Source organism: Dunckerocampus dactyliophorus, chromosome 4, assembly GCF_027744805.1.
Source record: "Dunckerocampus dactyliophorus isolate RoL2022-P2 chromosome 4, RoL_Ddac_1.1, whole genome shotgun sequence".
Classification (NCBI taxonomy): Eukaryota; Metazoa; Chordata; class Actinopteri; order Syngnathiformes; family Syngnathidae; genus Dunckerocampus; species Dunckerocampus dactyliophorus.
In genome coordinates, this window is record NC_072822.1 from 33299180 (window position 1) to 33316332 (window position 17153).

Consider the following 17153-nt stretch of genomic DNA (forward strand, 5'->3'; position numbering starts at 1 on the left):
GTTTGGTATAATTCTGACCCAGTTGGTACACTAGGGGAACATTTTTATAAGAAGCAATGTGATATGCGTCATCCGACAAGGACGGTCACGTTCTAATTTGGCTGGCTCCACGCCCTCCTTCAAGTCCAATTGCAATCTCAAATGTGGTTTTGCCAGTATTCAGCGGAGGTCACAGCTGATGGAGCTGGTTGGGTAGGTTTCAGTTTACCATCACAGGTGTCATGTTATGCTGTGCATGACCTTGACCTGAATATAAAGTACATTCCTGTTATTTGGGCTTGACTTCTGCTTGTAGAGCTTCTCATACTCGCTCGCTTGCTCCCTCTTGTGAACAGAGATGGTTAGCTTATGATGCAACGACACCGTCATGATACGTGACATTAGAAAATGCTCTGAGTTTATGTTATTCCAACAAAAACATTCTTTTTCCTTTACATTGTAAAGCAGGGGTCTCACCGGCCATTTGCAGCCCACACTACCTCCCACTACACGGCCCACTTCAACCACGGTGCTAATACAAAAATGGAAAAGGAAAAATACAGAACAGTTAAGCCTTTAAATATATAAAATCCCACATAAAAAGAACAGCTGTTATTTTTGAATGTAAAATAAAATGGAATGTAAAATAGTTGACTATTAGTTGTAGTTATTATTAGGATTTATGAGCATCTTTATAAGCACAGTATTGTTTGTTTTTATGTGCCGGGAGGCTATCGGCCATTGCTGTTCTTTTTTTAATGTAAAGCTATCTCTCGGCAATTTAATTTCTGTCCAAAAAGATGTTGGAAGCACAGCGATCCGATATACTTGACAGTTTGAAACAGTTTTTAATAAAGTAGTGAATCAAAAACTACATGGATACTGTTTGGTTTTTTTTCATTGTGGCATCAAATTAGTATCAAGAATCGTGGAAATTTACAGGTATTGGTGTCGACTATAGGGCGGCACGGTGCCCGAGGGGTTAGCATGTTGGCCACACAGTCAGGGTTCTGGGTTTGAATCTCCATTGGGCATCTCTGTGTGGAGTTTGCATGTTCTCCCCGTGTGCGCATGGGGTTTCTCCGGGTACTCCGGTTTCCTCCCACATACCAAAAACATGCATGTTAGCTTCATTGGTGACTCTAAATTGTCCATAGGTATGAATGTGAGTGTGAATGCTTGTTTGTCTATACAGGTCTTTCTCAAAAAATGAGCATATTGTGATAAAGTTCATTATTTTCTGTAATGTACTGATAAACATTAGACTTTCATATATTTTAGATTCATTACACACAACTGAAGTAGTTCAGGCCTTTTATTGTTTTAAGATTGATGATTTTGGCAAAAAAAGTAAAGAAAAAACAAAAATCCCTATCTCAAAAAATTAGCATATTTCATCCAACCAATAAAAGAAAAGTGTTTTTAATACAAAAAAAAGTCAACCTTCAAATAATTATGTTCAGTTATGTACTCAATACTTGGTCGGGAATCCTTTTGCAGAAATGACTGCTTCAGTGCGGCGTGGCATGGAGGCAATCAGCCTGTGGCACTGCCGAGGTGTTATGGAGGCCCAGGATGCTTCGACAGCGGCCTTAAGCTAATCCACAGTGTTGGGTCTGGTGACTCTCAGCTTCCTCTTCACAATATCCCACAGATTCTCTATGGAGTTCAGGTCAGGAGAGTTGGCAGGCCAATTGAGCACAGTAATACCATGGTCAGTAAACCATTCACCAGTGGTTCTGGCACTGTGAGCAGGTGCCAGGTCGTGAAAAATGAAATCTTCATCTCCATAAAGCTTTTCAGCAGATAGAAGCATGAAGTGCTCCAAAATCTCCTGATAGCTAGCTGCACTGACCCTGCCCTTGATAAAACATAGTGGACCAACACCAGCAGCTGACATGGCACCCCAGACCATCACTGACTGTGGGTACTTGACACTGGACTTCAGGCATTTTGGCTTTTCCTTCTCCCCAGTCTTCCTCCAGACTCTGGCACCTTGATTTCCGAATGACATGCAAAATTTGCTTTCATTCGAAAAAAGTACTTTGGACCACTGAGCAACAGTCCAGTGCTGCTTCTCTGTAGCCCAGGTCAGGCGCTTCTGTTGCTGTTTCTGGTTCAAAAGTGGCTTGACCTGGGGAATGCGGCACCTGTAGCCCATTTCCAGCACACGCCTGTGCACGGTGGCTCTGGATGTTTCTACTCCAGACTCAGTCCACTGCTTCCGCAGGTCCCCCGAGGTTTGGAATCGGCCCTTCTCCACAATATTCCTCAGGGTCCGGTCACCTCTTCTGGTTGTGCAGCGTTTTCTGCCACACTTTTTCCTTCCCACAGACTTCCCACTGAGGTGCCTTGATACAGCACTCTGGGAACAGCCTATTCGCTCAGAAATGTCTTTCTGTGTCTTACCCTCTTGCTTGGTGGTGTCAATGATGGCCTTCTGGACAGCAGTCAGGTCGGCAGTGTTACCCATGATTGCGGTTTTGAGTAATGAACCAGGCTGGGAGTTTTTAAAAGCCTCAGGAATCTTTTGCAGGTGTTTAGAGTTCATTCGTTGATTCAGATGATGAGGTTAATAGCTCATTTAGAGTACCTTTTCATGATATGCTAATTTTTTTAGATAGGGATTTTTGGTTTTTCTGTACTTTTTTGCCAAAATTATCAATATTAAAACAATAAAAGGCCTGAACTACTTCAGTTGTGTGTAATGAATCTAAAATATATGAAAGTCTAATGTTTATCAGTACATTACAGAAAATAATGAACTTTATCACAATATGCTAATTTTTTGAGAAGGACCTGTTTGTGCCCTGTGATTGGCTGGCGACCAGTCCGGGGTGTATGCTGCCTCTCGCCCCAAGTCAGCTTGGATAGGCTCCAGCATACCCCCGCAAGGATAAGCAGCATTAATAGAAGATGGATGGATGGTATCGACTACTGAGATTCTGGTATCATGACAACCTGAGCACACACTATTAAAAATCTGCTGAAAAAGATTGAGATTGATGGCGACCCCTACATCTCACTATACTGTATGGGTAGTGGCCGACTTATCAATTTTGGGGCCTAAGGCGAACATTGCCAGGGGCCCTCTTCATGGTCTTTTAACACAAAAACGCAGCAGCCTCAAAGGCCCCTACCAATATACTGTACTGCACATTTTTTAAATGTAAATTGACAGTAAATTACTGGCTAATAATTGCATGACTTTTACAGTAACATTACAATAATTTACTGTAATTTCACAGCTGTGACTTCACAGTTACCATCAATTCCAGTGTACAAGCCAACCATTTATACAGTTGTGCTGCTAATTTATTAACCTCGTGACATCTTTTACACTTGAAAACTACAACTAGTCCTTAACTGTTCGGTAGGTAGGTAGGTAACAGCAGCCCTTCCTTCAGGAACCTACCTTAACCTACTACAAGTAAATAAACACGCAACAAGCAGCTGCAAATGGCAGGATCTCATTACTCAACATAACAGTTTGACTCACGGTTTCATCATACAAACATATCTTACAAAGTTATCACACAGCAACTAACAATCAAAGGGTAGCTTTTAAATATACAAGACAAATACCAGTACACGTTTAAAATAAGAAATCAAAGCTATTTTAACTTGTACCCACAATCCATTGCGTCAAGCAGAAAACTCAGTGGCTCGATGGTGTGGCGCGCCAGAAGAGCTTCTTCTTCTTTTCACTGTTCCCTCTCCCTTTAGCGTCATACCGCCACCTGCTGTACAATGGTGTGTTTGATTTGAACACTACAGGGAATTTTGATTACATTACTTGACTGTGAAATAACAGTTAAATACTGTGGAATGCAAGGGTACAGTGTCTTTTTTACAATTAATTGTTGCAAGTTTACAGGGGTTTTTGAAATAGTACTGTTAAATGCTGTGAAATCCTGACAACAATATATTCCAACAATCATAAAGTGTCATTATCTGTTTTTAGTCCGTCCATGTTGCTGTCATGTTTTTCATTGCATAAATGTCAAAGAAATAAAGTCCTATAGTTGGGGGTGCTGCTGGCTGTGGTGGCCCTGGCCCATGCTGGTTGGGGTGGGGCAGCCGGTTGGTCTTTTATTACTTTTTTCTTCATACTGAAGCAAGTGACGTCACTCTGGATTTCTGAATATGAAATTTGCCCAGTCGACATATTTTTTGCGCATTCTAAATCGCAGCGATGTTCCTTTTTTCCTCAGCTCCCATCGTGCGTTGTCTTGAATACCACCGCAAGGAAGCAGCAGTGCGACGTCATGGATGCTTGGCTCATTAAAAACCGTCGATCGAAGAAGAAAAAGGCGGAAGTTAGCAACGCTTCGAGACAAAGGGCGGAGACGACGAAGTGTAATCGGGAAGAAAGAAAAAAACAAACAAAAAAACAAAGAAAATGTTGAAAGAGTTGGTGAAGGAGCGACTAATGGTGGCAGCTGATGAAATATTCGCGCTGTTTGAAAGAACGATCGCGTCGTACGAGGAGGAACTTTCTCGAACAAGACAGGAGAAGGAGCGACATCGCCAACAACTGGAAGCTGTTTACAAGACTCAAATTGTGTTACACGTTGAAGGTGTGTTTTCATGTTCACTAAACTCCACTTAATCTTTTTAACACACTTTGTATATCTTACCTACAGAGCTCGGGAGATAACATAAACGAGGTTTATTTATTAAATCAAAGCGCCGAAAAGATCGAATCCAAGATGGCGGCTAATGCACACATTTAACACCATTGACATGGTTTTGTTCTTTGCACAGCCATCCATTTTCTATACTTTGCGAAGTGGCGAAGAGCTAAATATGCTGTATTATATTGTACAAATCATGCTATGAAACAGGGGTGCGGCCCCGAGGCCACTTGAGGCCCGCGGCTGTTTTTTTATTTGTCTCCTGGCCAAATATAATTTAAAACAGCAAAACTGAAAAAATCAACATTAATTTTTACGAGAATTAAGTCAAAATATTAACAAAAAATTGCTGTCTAAAAAGAAAAAGTAGCAATTTTACGAGAATAAAGTCAATATTTTGAGGGAAAATAATGGAATTTTAGTAACGTAAAGGTGGAATAGTAAAGAATTATTTTTAAGTCGTAATATTATCCATCCATTTTCTATACCGTTTCTCCTCTTTAGGGTCGCGGGGCATGCTGGAGCCTATCCCAGCTGACTTCGGGCGACAGACGGGGGTACACCCTGGATTGGTCCTCAGCCAATGGCAGGGCACATATAGACAAACAACCATTCACACTCACATTCATACCTATGGACAATTTAGAGTAGCCAATTAACATAACATGCATGTTTTTGGAATGTGGGAGGAAACCAGAATACCCAGAGAAAACCCACACACGCACACGGGGAGAACACATTTTTTCAATATTAGTTAGGGAAAAAGTTATAATATTATGGGAGTAAAGTCTAAATATTATGGAAATGAAGTCATAATGTTACGAAAATAAGTTTTATGAAGATCATTTTAGAAGAAAGCTGAAATATTTGCAAAATTAAAAAATGGCACGGTGGTCAAGTGGTTAGCATGTTGGCCACACAGTCACAGTCTGGAAATCGGGAAGACCTGGTTTCGATTCTGCATGTTCTCCCCGTGTGTGCGTGGGTTTTCTCCGGGTACTCCGGTTTCCTCCCACATTCCAAAAACATGCATGTTAGCTTCATTGGTGACTCTAAATTGTCCATAGGTATGAATGTGAGTGTGAAGAAAAATTGGTATTTTAATGTAATATCATGAGAAAGCAACAAAATAAAGTTGGTTTTTAAATGAAGTTGGTAAAAAATTATAATATGGGAATAAAGTCAAAATATTACAAGAAGAAAATTAACCAAGATTATTTAAGAAGAAAGTTGAAATATTTGAATCTTGTAAAAAAAAAAGCAGTATACATGGAGAAAAAAGAGCAAATACTTAAGATGATACTCATAAAATGTTTTTTCACCTACTGTATATCACAAAGCTGTGACGTGTTCTTTAAAAATATATACATATAACTTCTTAGCATATGTACATGTGTTGCTTTACAAAATAAAGTAGCCCTTTTTCACTATGTGGCCCTCAGTGGAAAAAGTTTGGACACCCCTGCAGTACTCTCTTCACCTTGAAGCGGTCGGTGGGGGGCGTGCGTGAGCTGCAAGGTGCTTGTCACTGCCGTCCTTCCATAGAGAAGAAAAGCCAGTGAGGTGTTTTTTTTTCGTATTTTGCAGCTAGAGAGCAGCAAGTCATGTAAAATATATTTTTATGATCTGCTGAATGAATGAATGAATTTGGAGGATTATACTGTATATCTGAGCTCGCCAGGATGTGATCAGACTTTTACAACAAAGTATCTGAACTTTTCCTTAAAAGGTAAGAATGGTTCACAAAAGCACCCTCCGCCATTTAAAAAGAATTGTCTCACGTCAGGGATTGTATACAACAATTATCCTTATTTTCCCTTCCGGAAAATTTCCCTTATTTATAAATGCTAATATTCATACAGTAGGTACGCGGCGATGCCAAAACTCAAATAAGTTGTGAAGTCAAAGTCCACAATAAGCTTCCACAATCATTCCTTGTGTCCTGCTGCAGACGTCCAGCAGGTGACTGACCGTCATGACGGATGTCCGGCTCAGCCGCAGGGGCGGGTCTCCACTTTAAAGCAGGAGGAGCCTCAGCCCCCCAACGTTAAAGAGGAAGAGGAAGAACTCTGGATCACTCAGGAGGGAGAGGGTCTTCTAGGGCTGGAGGAGGCTGATCTCACCAAGTTGCCATTGACTGTTGTCTCTGTGAAGACTGAAGACCACAAAGACAAGCCAGCTGAGTCCTCACAGCTTCATCACGGTCCAAGTGAGGAGAACAGAGGGGTGGAGCCTCCATGCGACAGCTCGCCACAACACATGACAACAGAAGCTGATGGAGACCACTGTGGAGCATCACAAGCAGACAAGCTCTTAGCTCCACTATCAGATAGTGACGACACAACGTCGCACATCAGCACAAATATGGACTCGCACATGACAGCGCAAACAAGGGAAAAACATTTCAGTTGCTTTGACTGCGGTAAAAAATTCTCTCAAAAAGCACACATGCTCTTGCACATGAGAACACACACTGGAGAAAAACCTTTCAGTTGCTCGGTTTGTGGGAAATTATTCTCCGACAAGACTAACATGCTGTCACACATGAGAATACATACAGGGGAAAAACCTTTCAGTTGCTCAGACTGTGGGAAAAAATTCTCTCAAAAGCCGCACATGCTGTTACACATGAGAACGCACACTGGAGAAAAACCTTTCTGTTGCTCAGTTTGTGGCAAAAGCTTCTCTGACAAAACTAACATGCAGTCGCACATGAGAACGCATACCGGGGAGAAACCTTTTACTTGTGCAGACTGTGGGAAAAAATTCTCCCAAAGGCCGCACATGCTCTTACACATGAGAACGCACACCGGAGAAAAGCTTTTCGCTTGCTCAGAGTGTGGTAAAAAATTCTTCCAAAAGGCGCACATGCTATCGCACATGAGAACACACACGGGTGAAAAACCTTTCACTTGCTCAGTTTGTGGTCACACATTTGCTCAAACATCCTGTTTAAATAGGCACATGCGGACACACACATAGGAGAAAAAGCCTTTCGCTGCCGAATTTGCAGCGATAGATTTTTCGGAGGTGGTCTTCGAATGAACACCTGCAGAGTCACTGATGGTCGGCTTTTTGTTTCGCCTGACTTCCATGCCAGGCGGTGTGGCTGTCACGTTAGAAGTGGAGCCTTTTAATGACATTAAACATGAGCTACAGAGGGGAGGCTCCCTAAAGTATTGTGCTGAATTCTGTATTTAATTTTGTACATTGAATACTATTCCTGATTCTCCTGAAAATGGATTTCCAATGTATCATTTTGATGGATATTTGTTTATATTCAAAAAGTGCAAGTCAGCTGTTGGCTCCCTCCAACAAAAATAGGGTGGTGTGATAGAAAAGTGTATAAAATATATAATTTGCTGGTATATAACATAGGTCACATTTTGTATATACTAGGGGTGTTGAAAATAATCAATTCAGCGCTATATCACGGTATTACAATACGTTCAAGTCGATGTTTTTGTATGTATTTTGGGGGTAAGCACTGTATTCATTGCAGCGCCTTCTGTACGGCACTTACACTCCCGGTCACTAGTGGGCAGCATTGGCTGCACGCCACTCAAGCCCTCCAGAGTAATCGTAGCATCTTGCGAGAGTTATCCCAGGATGGTATCTTGCACTATATTCTCACAGTGTTTTGAGAACAGCTACAGTTTCAGTATGGACGAGGAATTGCGAGATGCTCTGAAGCACACTTTGAACTCATTTTGGCTTTTACAGCACCACAGACGGAGGCCCAGATTATGACAAAATCCACGGCATCTGCAAAATGTGTTACGCGAAAATCAAATACTGCGGAAACACCACGAACCTCCGTGCACATGTTGCCTGACATCACGGCGAAGTGGGGGTAAAGGGAAAACAAGCGACTACCTCATCTCAACTAACTCTTGAATAACTCACCGTGTGCCACCAAAATAACACACTTAGTGACTTCCTATGTATGTGCAAAGACTAGAAGGTGACGGCTTTTGTTACATGATGAACGCTTTAGAACCCTGTTATTCCATACCGTCCAGCCAACATTTGGCTGATGTTGCTTTGCCCCGATTGAACAAAGAAGTAAAAAAACAATGTGCTGGATGATCTTCATTTTGCCGAGCGAGTTGCATTAACATGTGATGCCTGGTCTTCCAGGATGTTTTTACATCCTTTAAGGTATGTCCCTCAAGTACATTTAAGCAGGTTTGAAAATGGATTGCACTTGATTTTCTTAAAACAGAAATATATACTGTTCAATTTAAACCTAAAACACAGTCTGCAACTTGTTGTTAAATACAGTTGCTGTTGCAGTTATGCTTCTGACATTTCAGATAATAAAATATTTCACACAAATTTGATTTTGAATGTGTGCTAGTTTATTAATTAGTTGTTTCCAGAATCGTATATTTTTAAAAATTGCAATAATCGTCTTGCAGTTAAGTATCGGGATACACTAAGTCCCCTACTAACGAACATCCGACGTGCAAACTTTCGGAGATACGAACACAAGCCGACTAGTCTATATTTTCATGTGTTTTGCCTTATAAGTCCATATTTATACTGCTACATGCTTGACCAGCAGAGGGCACTGTGACACTGCTAATGGGACCAACAGCGGGAGAACAAGAGGAGGAGGAAGGGAAGAGAGAGAAAGCTACATTGTTAGCTGTATGATACAACCCAGACAGAGCATGTGATTAAAGTTTATGAAGAGTTAATAGGCCTGCTTAATTCTACACCACCCACAGAACACTACCTCTTTTAGAAGAGTCTAACCACGACGACCATTTGTCTTTTTTTTCAATAACTCCTCCTCCTCCACCACAACGACGTATGCTCGACCACTCCTCTTCAAAGGTAAATAACATTTATCACTTTTATTATTGTTTTTTTCATGAATTATCCTGGTTTAATATTACTACTGCATCCAAACTCATATTTACATACATACACATATACTGTATATGTATACACGTACATGTAGTACCTATATCATTGGTAATACTACCTTTTCCCCTACTTAAGAACAATTCCACATAAGAACGATCGTCTGGAACCAATTGTGTTTGTTAGTTGGGGACTTAGTTTATATCGAAATCGAGTTGAATCGTGACCTGTGCATCATGGTACCAATCGAAAGGCCAGATACTAGGCAATGCACACCGCTAGTATGTACAGTGTTCCTACGCAAGTATGGAAAAGTATAGAATTTGAACTTATAAATTTCCAGGTCTGGAAAATGGAAAAATATTTGTGTTTCCAAGACTTTTACCTTTATTCTGTTTTCTAAAAGATAAAATTATGAATAATGAAAAATAAAAATGGATGGATCTGTTTTTGTAAGGTGCTTGCTAGGGCAGCTAAGATGTAGGTTCATGGCATGTGTGGAATGTAAAATGGCAGAGAATATGGAAAAAATGTTGTTATATTGTCAGAAATATAGGGAAGAGCGAGTAAAGCTTTCCTAAATTAATGTAAAGTAGGTTGCGCAAAGCGTGGCCCCAGATCTTCCGGCCCCTGGTCGCGAAGGTGCTGCAAGAGGCGCAAGGCCCATGTGACACACTCCGGTACAGTAGGTGGCGGTATGGTTGAAACCCGCCTTTAAAGCCGATGAAGAAGAAAAAGGCGGAAGTTCTACACATGTTAAAAATAGACATAAGATTTTGCTGGGTGCCTGCACATGTAGGGGTGGAGGGGAATGAGGTGGCAGATAAAATGGCTAAAATGGGAATTAGAAGGAATGAAATTATAGATATACCTGCTGGTAAAGGCGAAGTAAAGGCAATAATCAAAAAACAAATGATGGAGAAATGGCAAAATAGGTGGGATGAGGGTAGTAGCGGGAGAAAGTATTATAAAGTACAAAGATCTATCAGCACACAAGGGGTGAAAAGAAAAAACAGAAAAGAGGAAATAGTGTTAACTAGGATGAGGCTCAATCACACCGGGTTAAATGACAAGATGTTTTTGATAGGGAAATGTAAATCAAAAGTATGTATGGAATGCAAAAGTATAGAGAACGTAGAACACATATTACTACACTGCAAGAGATATAGGGAAGAACGTGTAACGTTAAGGAAAAGAATTAAGAAGATAGGAAGGGAATGGAGCATTGAGGGTATCTTAGGAACAGGTGGGGAGGGGGTAAGAGATATACAGAGGGCAGTGATAGAATATTTGAAGGACACAGGATTATATAATAGAATATAGATAAGTATTAGAATATTTTAGTATTATATTATATAGTATTATATAGTAATATATAGTATTATATAAGTATTATTATTAGGATTATTATTAGTAGTAGTATAAGTAGTCTCCTCACTATCTAAGATAGTATAAAGTAAGATACTGTATATGGCCCATGTTACATACTCCGGTACAGTAGGTGGCGGTATGCACCTTTTCAAGTCATGGTTGCAACCCGCCATTAAACTAAAAGAAGAAGAAGAAGAAGGCGGAAGTTAGTAACGCTTCGAGATCACTGATCTGTATTATATATCTAGATAGCTCATTGGCGATGACTTGTGAAGCCACACGGCCGCCATATTGCTACTCGCAAGAAACACTTCCCGGGCAAGCTTTTGCATTCGTGGTGAACTTCTTTTATTAATTCGGATTGGACACAAATTTTGCCTTAAGATGCCTGCACGTGCAGCTATTAACTGCACAAATCGCCAGTTCAAAGGCTGTGGACGAACATTTCACCTGTAAGTATGATTGAAATGTAGATTTATGATTGATCATTTAAGGGTTTTGCACTGTCGATCTCTCAGATATTTTCGATCATGTAAAATTCCTCTGATTAAATGTATGTCCAGAATTGATACGTTTATATAGCTCTATAATAACTAAGAGGAAATGTACGTACTTTTATGTTATATCATGATATATGTATTTCTTTAAGGGACGAAGGTTGCGTTACTTGAAGGAATGGGAGAATCTCAGTGCTTCCATGATGCTTACCAGGCATTGTATACAGTGCAGTTAGCAAGCCAGTTTGCATACAATTGACCCGGCATGACCCTTCATTTGGATAAACAACAATGCTGAATGACTGACGTAAAAGGATTCATTCATATGATATGTTCTGGAAAATAATATTACTGACCATGCATACCGGTATGTTTGAGATTGCAAACAACGTATTGTCTTACCCAAAGCATATGGTTTTGTTTCAGTGTTGTTGTTTTTTTCTGTGTGTGTGTGTGTGTGTGTGTGTGTGTGTGTGTGTGTGTTTACGGTTATTAGACATTATGGTTATCACATATTATTCCTGTGTTTTTTGTTCAAATATATTTCTACATCAGAAAAGAGCTTATTTCTATTTCATAACACAAACAAAAAAAATCAGCAAAATGTTAAATGATTTTAAAACTTGTCCAAAGTCACTCTCTTTTATGATTCATATTTTGTACAGACGAGAGCATAGTGAATTGTATGAAAGTAAGAATAAAAAGTAAAGGATCATGACCATGGATTTTAGTGGAAAAAAGGGATGGGATATGCAGTTCAAATGAAAATCTCTTTCTAGAGGAGTAAAACTATCATTGCTATAGGGGAGTGCTGAGCCAGGGTGCACAGTAGAATTTTGTCCCAAAGGCAATGAGAATTGGAAGGGGAAAAAGTACATTTAATATAGCCAAAAGATAGAGAATAACGTATCAAATGGTTTTTAAGGGACGAAGGTTGCGTTACTTGAAGGAATGGGAGAATCTCCCCGCTTTTTAATGTAAAATATAGATGTTCTGCAAGCCTCTTCATCTGCTTTGTACACTATGGACATCACCACACCAGGACACATATGTCAGAATGCTATTTATAGACTATAGCTCTGCATTTAATACGGTCAGCCCCCACAAACTCACAGATAAGCTCCTCACACTTGGCCTGTCACCCTCCCTCTGTAACTGGGTGTTTAACTTTCTAACAGCCAGGCCCCAGTCAGTCAGACTCCACAATCGCACATCCAGCTCAAGAATTGTGAGCACAAATGTGTGCTGAGTCCGCTCCTCTACACGCTCTTCACCTACGATTGCGTGGCCTCCCAGAACAACACCAGCATCATTAAATTTGCGGATGACACAACAGTCGTCGGACTGATCACTGGTGGTGTTGAAACATCATACAGAAGAGAGGTGGCGGACCTCATAGCTTGGTGTCGTGATAACAATCTCCTTCTCAATACACATAAGATTAAAGAGATGATCATTGACCCAAGAACAAGGGAAAAGGAGCCGCATAGACCCCTGTTTATTGATGAGACTGAGGTGGAGAGGGTGAAAACCTTCAAGTTCCTTGGCACACACATCAGCGAGGACCTCACCTGGTCTCACAACACCCAACAAATTATGAAGAAGTCCCAAAGGAGACTGTACTTCCTGAGAAGACTGAGGAAATTTGGCATGTCCACCACAATCCTGAGTTGCTTCTACAGATGCACTATCGAAAGTGTCCTTACCGCCTCCATCACTGTTTGGTACGGTAACTGTACAACACGTGATAGGAAGGCACTCCAGCGGGTGATCAAGACCTCACAGAACATTGTTGGGGCAGCCCTCCCCTCACTGCAAGACATTTATAAAACTAGAGTCCTACGAAGAACACACAACCTCATCAAGGACAGCACACATCCACAACACTCATTATTCACACTCCTACCGTCAGGCAGACGCTACAGGAGTTTGAAGTCCAGGACCACAAGGCTGGCAAACAGCTTTTACCCACAGGCCATCAGGCTTCTCAACGAAGCACTCACACACGCCGCACGCAACACACGCACACACTCATAGCACTTTATTATTTATTTATTCATTCATTGGTAATCACGTCTGCCCTGCGATTGGCTGGCGACCAGTCCAGGGTGTATCCCGCCTGTCGCCCGAAGTCAGCTGGGGTAGGCTCCAGCATGCCCCCGCGACCCTAATGAGGAAGAAGCGGTATAGAAAATGAATGGATGGATGGTAATCATGTCTCTTCTGTTCATGTTGCTTAATTTCTTGGGAGAATGACCAGAATAAGAATTTCATTGCATCCTATAACTGCCTGTTTTACTATGCATATGACAATAAAACTCTTGAATCTTGAATCTTGTAAGAAATTCTTTCGAAAGGAACACATGCACTCACACATGAGAAGGCACACAGGAGAAAAACCTATTAGCTCCTCACACTGTGGTAAATGCTTCACTCAAAAAGTCAATATGGACTCGCACATGAGAATACACACAGGAGAAAAACCTTTTAGATGCTCATTGTGCGATAAACGATTCGCTAACAAATGAAATATGTTGTCGCACATGAGAATACACTCGGGAGAAAAGCCTTTCAGATGCTCAGTTTGTGACGATAAATGTGCTCAGAGGTCCACTTTGCTGACACGCATGACAACATGTAGTAGAAAACCCCTTTAGTTGATTAGTTTTCTTGTGCAGTGTTGGTATCACAATGGCAATGAAAGGTTGTAACAACAAAAAGCTGAGCTACAGAGGCCAGTGTCACTATATATATATATATATATATATATATATATATATATATTTATTTATTTATTAGGGTTGTAACGATTCGTTTTAATAACAATTTTATTCGTATCACGATTCGTGGACGATATTGCTTCATTTAGAACGATACGATCCGAAACTATTCAGTAACTTTTTAGCCAAAATTTCAACCAGTGTGACTGTGCAGGTGAAGTTTCTTCGATTCAAGTTGTTTTTTGTAAGGTATAAATTATTAATAATGATGACGTACTTCAAAATAAATGATCAAGGAGTGTAAAAAACGAGTTAAAAATGCAATACAAAATCAGGATGAACAGAGGGTGGTATAGTTTGCCATGATTAATTGTTTACTTTAAATAGTGAAATCCAAACCTGCACTTTGCACCCAAAGGTGAGGGACATTCTGCAAATTTCTCAGCAAATGAATGTGGTATGGCATCTTCGATTAGGTGTTGAAACTTTCTCACCTGTACTGGCCAAATGAGGATATTATAACTCATGCTTATATTATTACACTTAGTCAGTCACCCCGTCACAGTCAGTCACATCTTTGCTCGTACAAAGTGATCCCACAGTCTTCATCTTGTCACTCCACATTTGTTCTGCCCACACTGTGTGTGTGCCTGTGTATGTGTGCGTGTCAGGGATACACATTCATGACTGCCGTGTTTCATGTATGTGCGTATGTGTATGCGAGTATATCTGAAAATAGCGACAGGGTGGGAGATGACGATGAATGATTTGTGCGCGGAATACAGCGTTTTCCACAACATTGGCAAATGGTGCCCTCAAAACGATGTTAAATCCAATGCTTTGTTTCCTAGTATCGATTCAATCGATTGCTTACCTTGTAAACGACGTTAGATCGATATAGTTGAATCGTAGGAATATAAATCACTGTAGTGAATGTTACACCCCTAATATGTGTATATACTTCAAGTAAGGATGGACGAAAATCCATTTGGAGATATGCAATTGCTGGGTTGCACATCACATCACATCCGGTTGCAGTCATTACCAGCTCAGACACGTGGTGGCATATTATATACGATTATATATATGTTTTGTAAAGCAACACATGTAGTTATGCTAAGAAGTTGTGTATATTTCAAGAAAAAAACTGCATCTCAGCTTTGTGATATACTGTACTTTAGGTGAAATGCACTTTATTAGTATGAACTTGGGTCTGAGGGTTTTTTTTTCAAAATATTTCAACTTACTTCTTTTATAAACTTTGTAAATTTTCTTTTGGTAATATCATGTCTTTATTCCCATTATATTTTGTTTTTATTCCCATAGTATTGTCACTTTTTCACCAGCCTAATTTATATTGTTTTGTTTCTCATAATATTACGAATTAAAAACATTTTTTTCTTTAATATTTCATTGATATGCTGCTAAAATGACATTTTTTTCCCTCAGTAAAATGTATACTTTTTCTTGTTAGAATACAACTTTTTCTTTACTTTTTTTCTTGATAAGCAGTTTTTTTCCCCCATTTCTGCCGAGTTTTTCCAACTTCCATCTATCCGTTTTCTATGCCGCTTATCCTCACAAGGGTCGCGGGGGGTATGCTGGAGCCCATCCCAGCTGACGTCAGGGGAGAAGCGGGGTACACCCTGAACTGGGGTTTTTCAACTTTGTTCTTTGAATTTTTCTTTGCGTAATTATGACTTTATTGCCATCATATTTTGACTTTATTATTGTAACATTCAAACTTCTTCCGCAACCTGATTTTCCATAAATTATGTTATTTTGTATCGTTTGTTTCTCATAATATTACGGCTTTAAAAAAAAAAGTATTTTCCCTTTAACATTTCAAGAATATGCTATTAAAATGATACGTTTTTTCTTCACAATATTGCAATGTTATTCTCATACATTACGACATTTTCTCATTCAATTGCAACTTTTTTCTCTTAATATTTAGACTTTATTCTTGTAAAATGACTGCTGATGTTTCCATTTTAGTTGTTTCTTTAGTTTTCTTGTTAAATAATATTTTACGAATATTCCGTGGGCCAATAAAAAATACAGCTGCGAGCCCCAAATTTCCCCCGTCCCACACTTTGGACACCCCTGGTTTTTCTCATCCATTCCTACTTTAAAACTGTTTTTAACTCTGGATTTTGAAAACAACACCTCATTGTGATTTTTCAAGATTTTAACACAGTAGAGCCCTGCTTTTTTGACCTGCCAGCAAATGGGAGTGGCACCAGTATTGGTTTTGACAAAGTTTGCTTCTTCAGTGTTTTCAGATATTTTTGTCAGATGTTACTATGGTATACAGAAGTATAATTACAAGCATTTTGTTTGTTCCCCGAGACGGTTAGCGATCACTTTTGCCACATGGCAAGATGCTCCATCATGTTGGAAAACGCATTGGTCGTCACCAAACTGTTCTGGGATGGTTGCTCTCAAAGGATGTTTTGGTATCATTCCTTATTCATGGCTGTGTTCTGTTCATGGCAACATTGTGAATGAGCCCCTCCCTAGGCTCAGAAGCAGCCCCACACGTGAATGATTTCAGGAGGCTTTACTGATGGCATGACACAGGAGCTTTTTTCCGGATGCCCCAACCAATCAGAAAGGGGATTCATCAGCGAAATGGTTTTACCCAAGTCTTCATGAGTCCAATACCTGTATCTTTTGCACAATAGCAGTCTGTACCTGGAGAAAAGTGGCTTGTATGCGTCTTTCTTGGCACCGGGACATCTTTCTAAATGTACCCTCGGGAAGGGAGAAGTGAAGGCAATTATCAAAAAAGAAATGGCAAAACAGGTGGGATGGGATAGTAGCGGAAGGAAATATAACAAATATTCACAGGAGGTTTTCACTAGGTTATGGTTTATTGCACTGGGTTAAACAAAACATTGCTTTTGGTCAATAATTGTCAATCGGAAGGATGTGTGGAATGTAAAATGGCAGAGAATGTGGAAAAACATTGTTATATTGTAAGAAATATAGGGAAGAGCGAGTAAAGCTAAGGGAAAGCAAAGTGAAGAGAGGAAAGGAATAGAGCAGTAGGAGGGCGAGGTAGAGTCACAGTA

The 17153-nt window shown here is 40.1% G+C and overlaps 1 protein-coding gene across 1 annotated transcript; it reads left to right on the forward strand.

The window, feature by feature from the left end:
- Positions 1-4291: 4291 nt before the first annotated feature.
- Positions 4292-9230, forward strand: LOC129179737 (zinc finger protein OZF-like). The gene is made up of 2 exons (XM_054773382.1): positions 4292-4559; positions 6568-9230. Exons 1-2 carry the CDS (start codon positions 4382-4384, stop codon positions 7596-7598), a joined length of 1209 nt encoding a protein of 402 aa, XP_054629357.1. The 5' UTR covers positions 4292-4381; the 3' UTR covers positions 7599-9230.
- The last annotated feature ends 7923 nt before the right edge of the window (positions 9231-17153 follow it).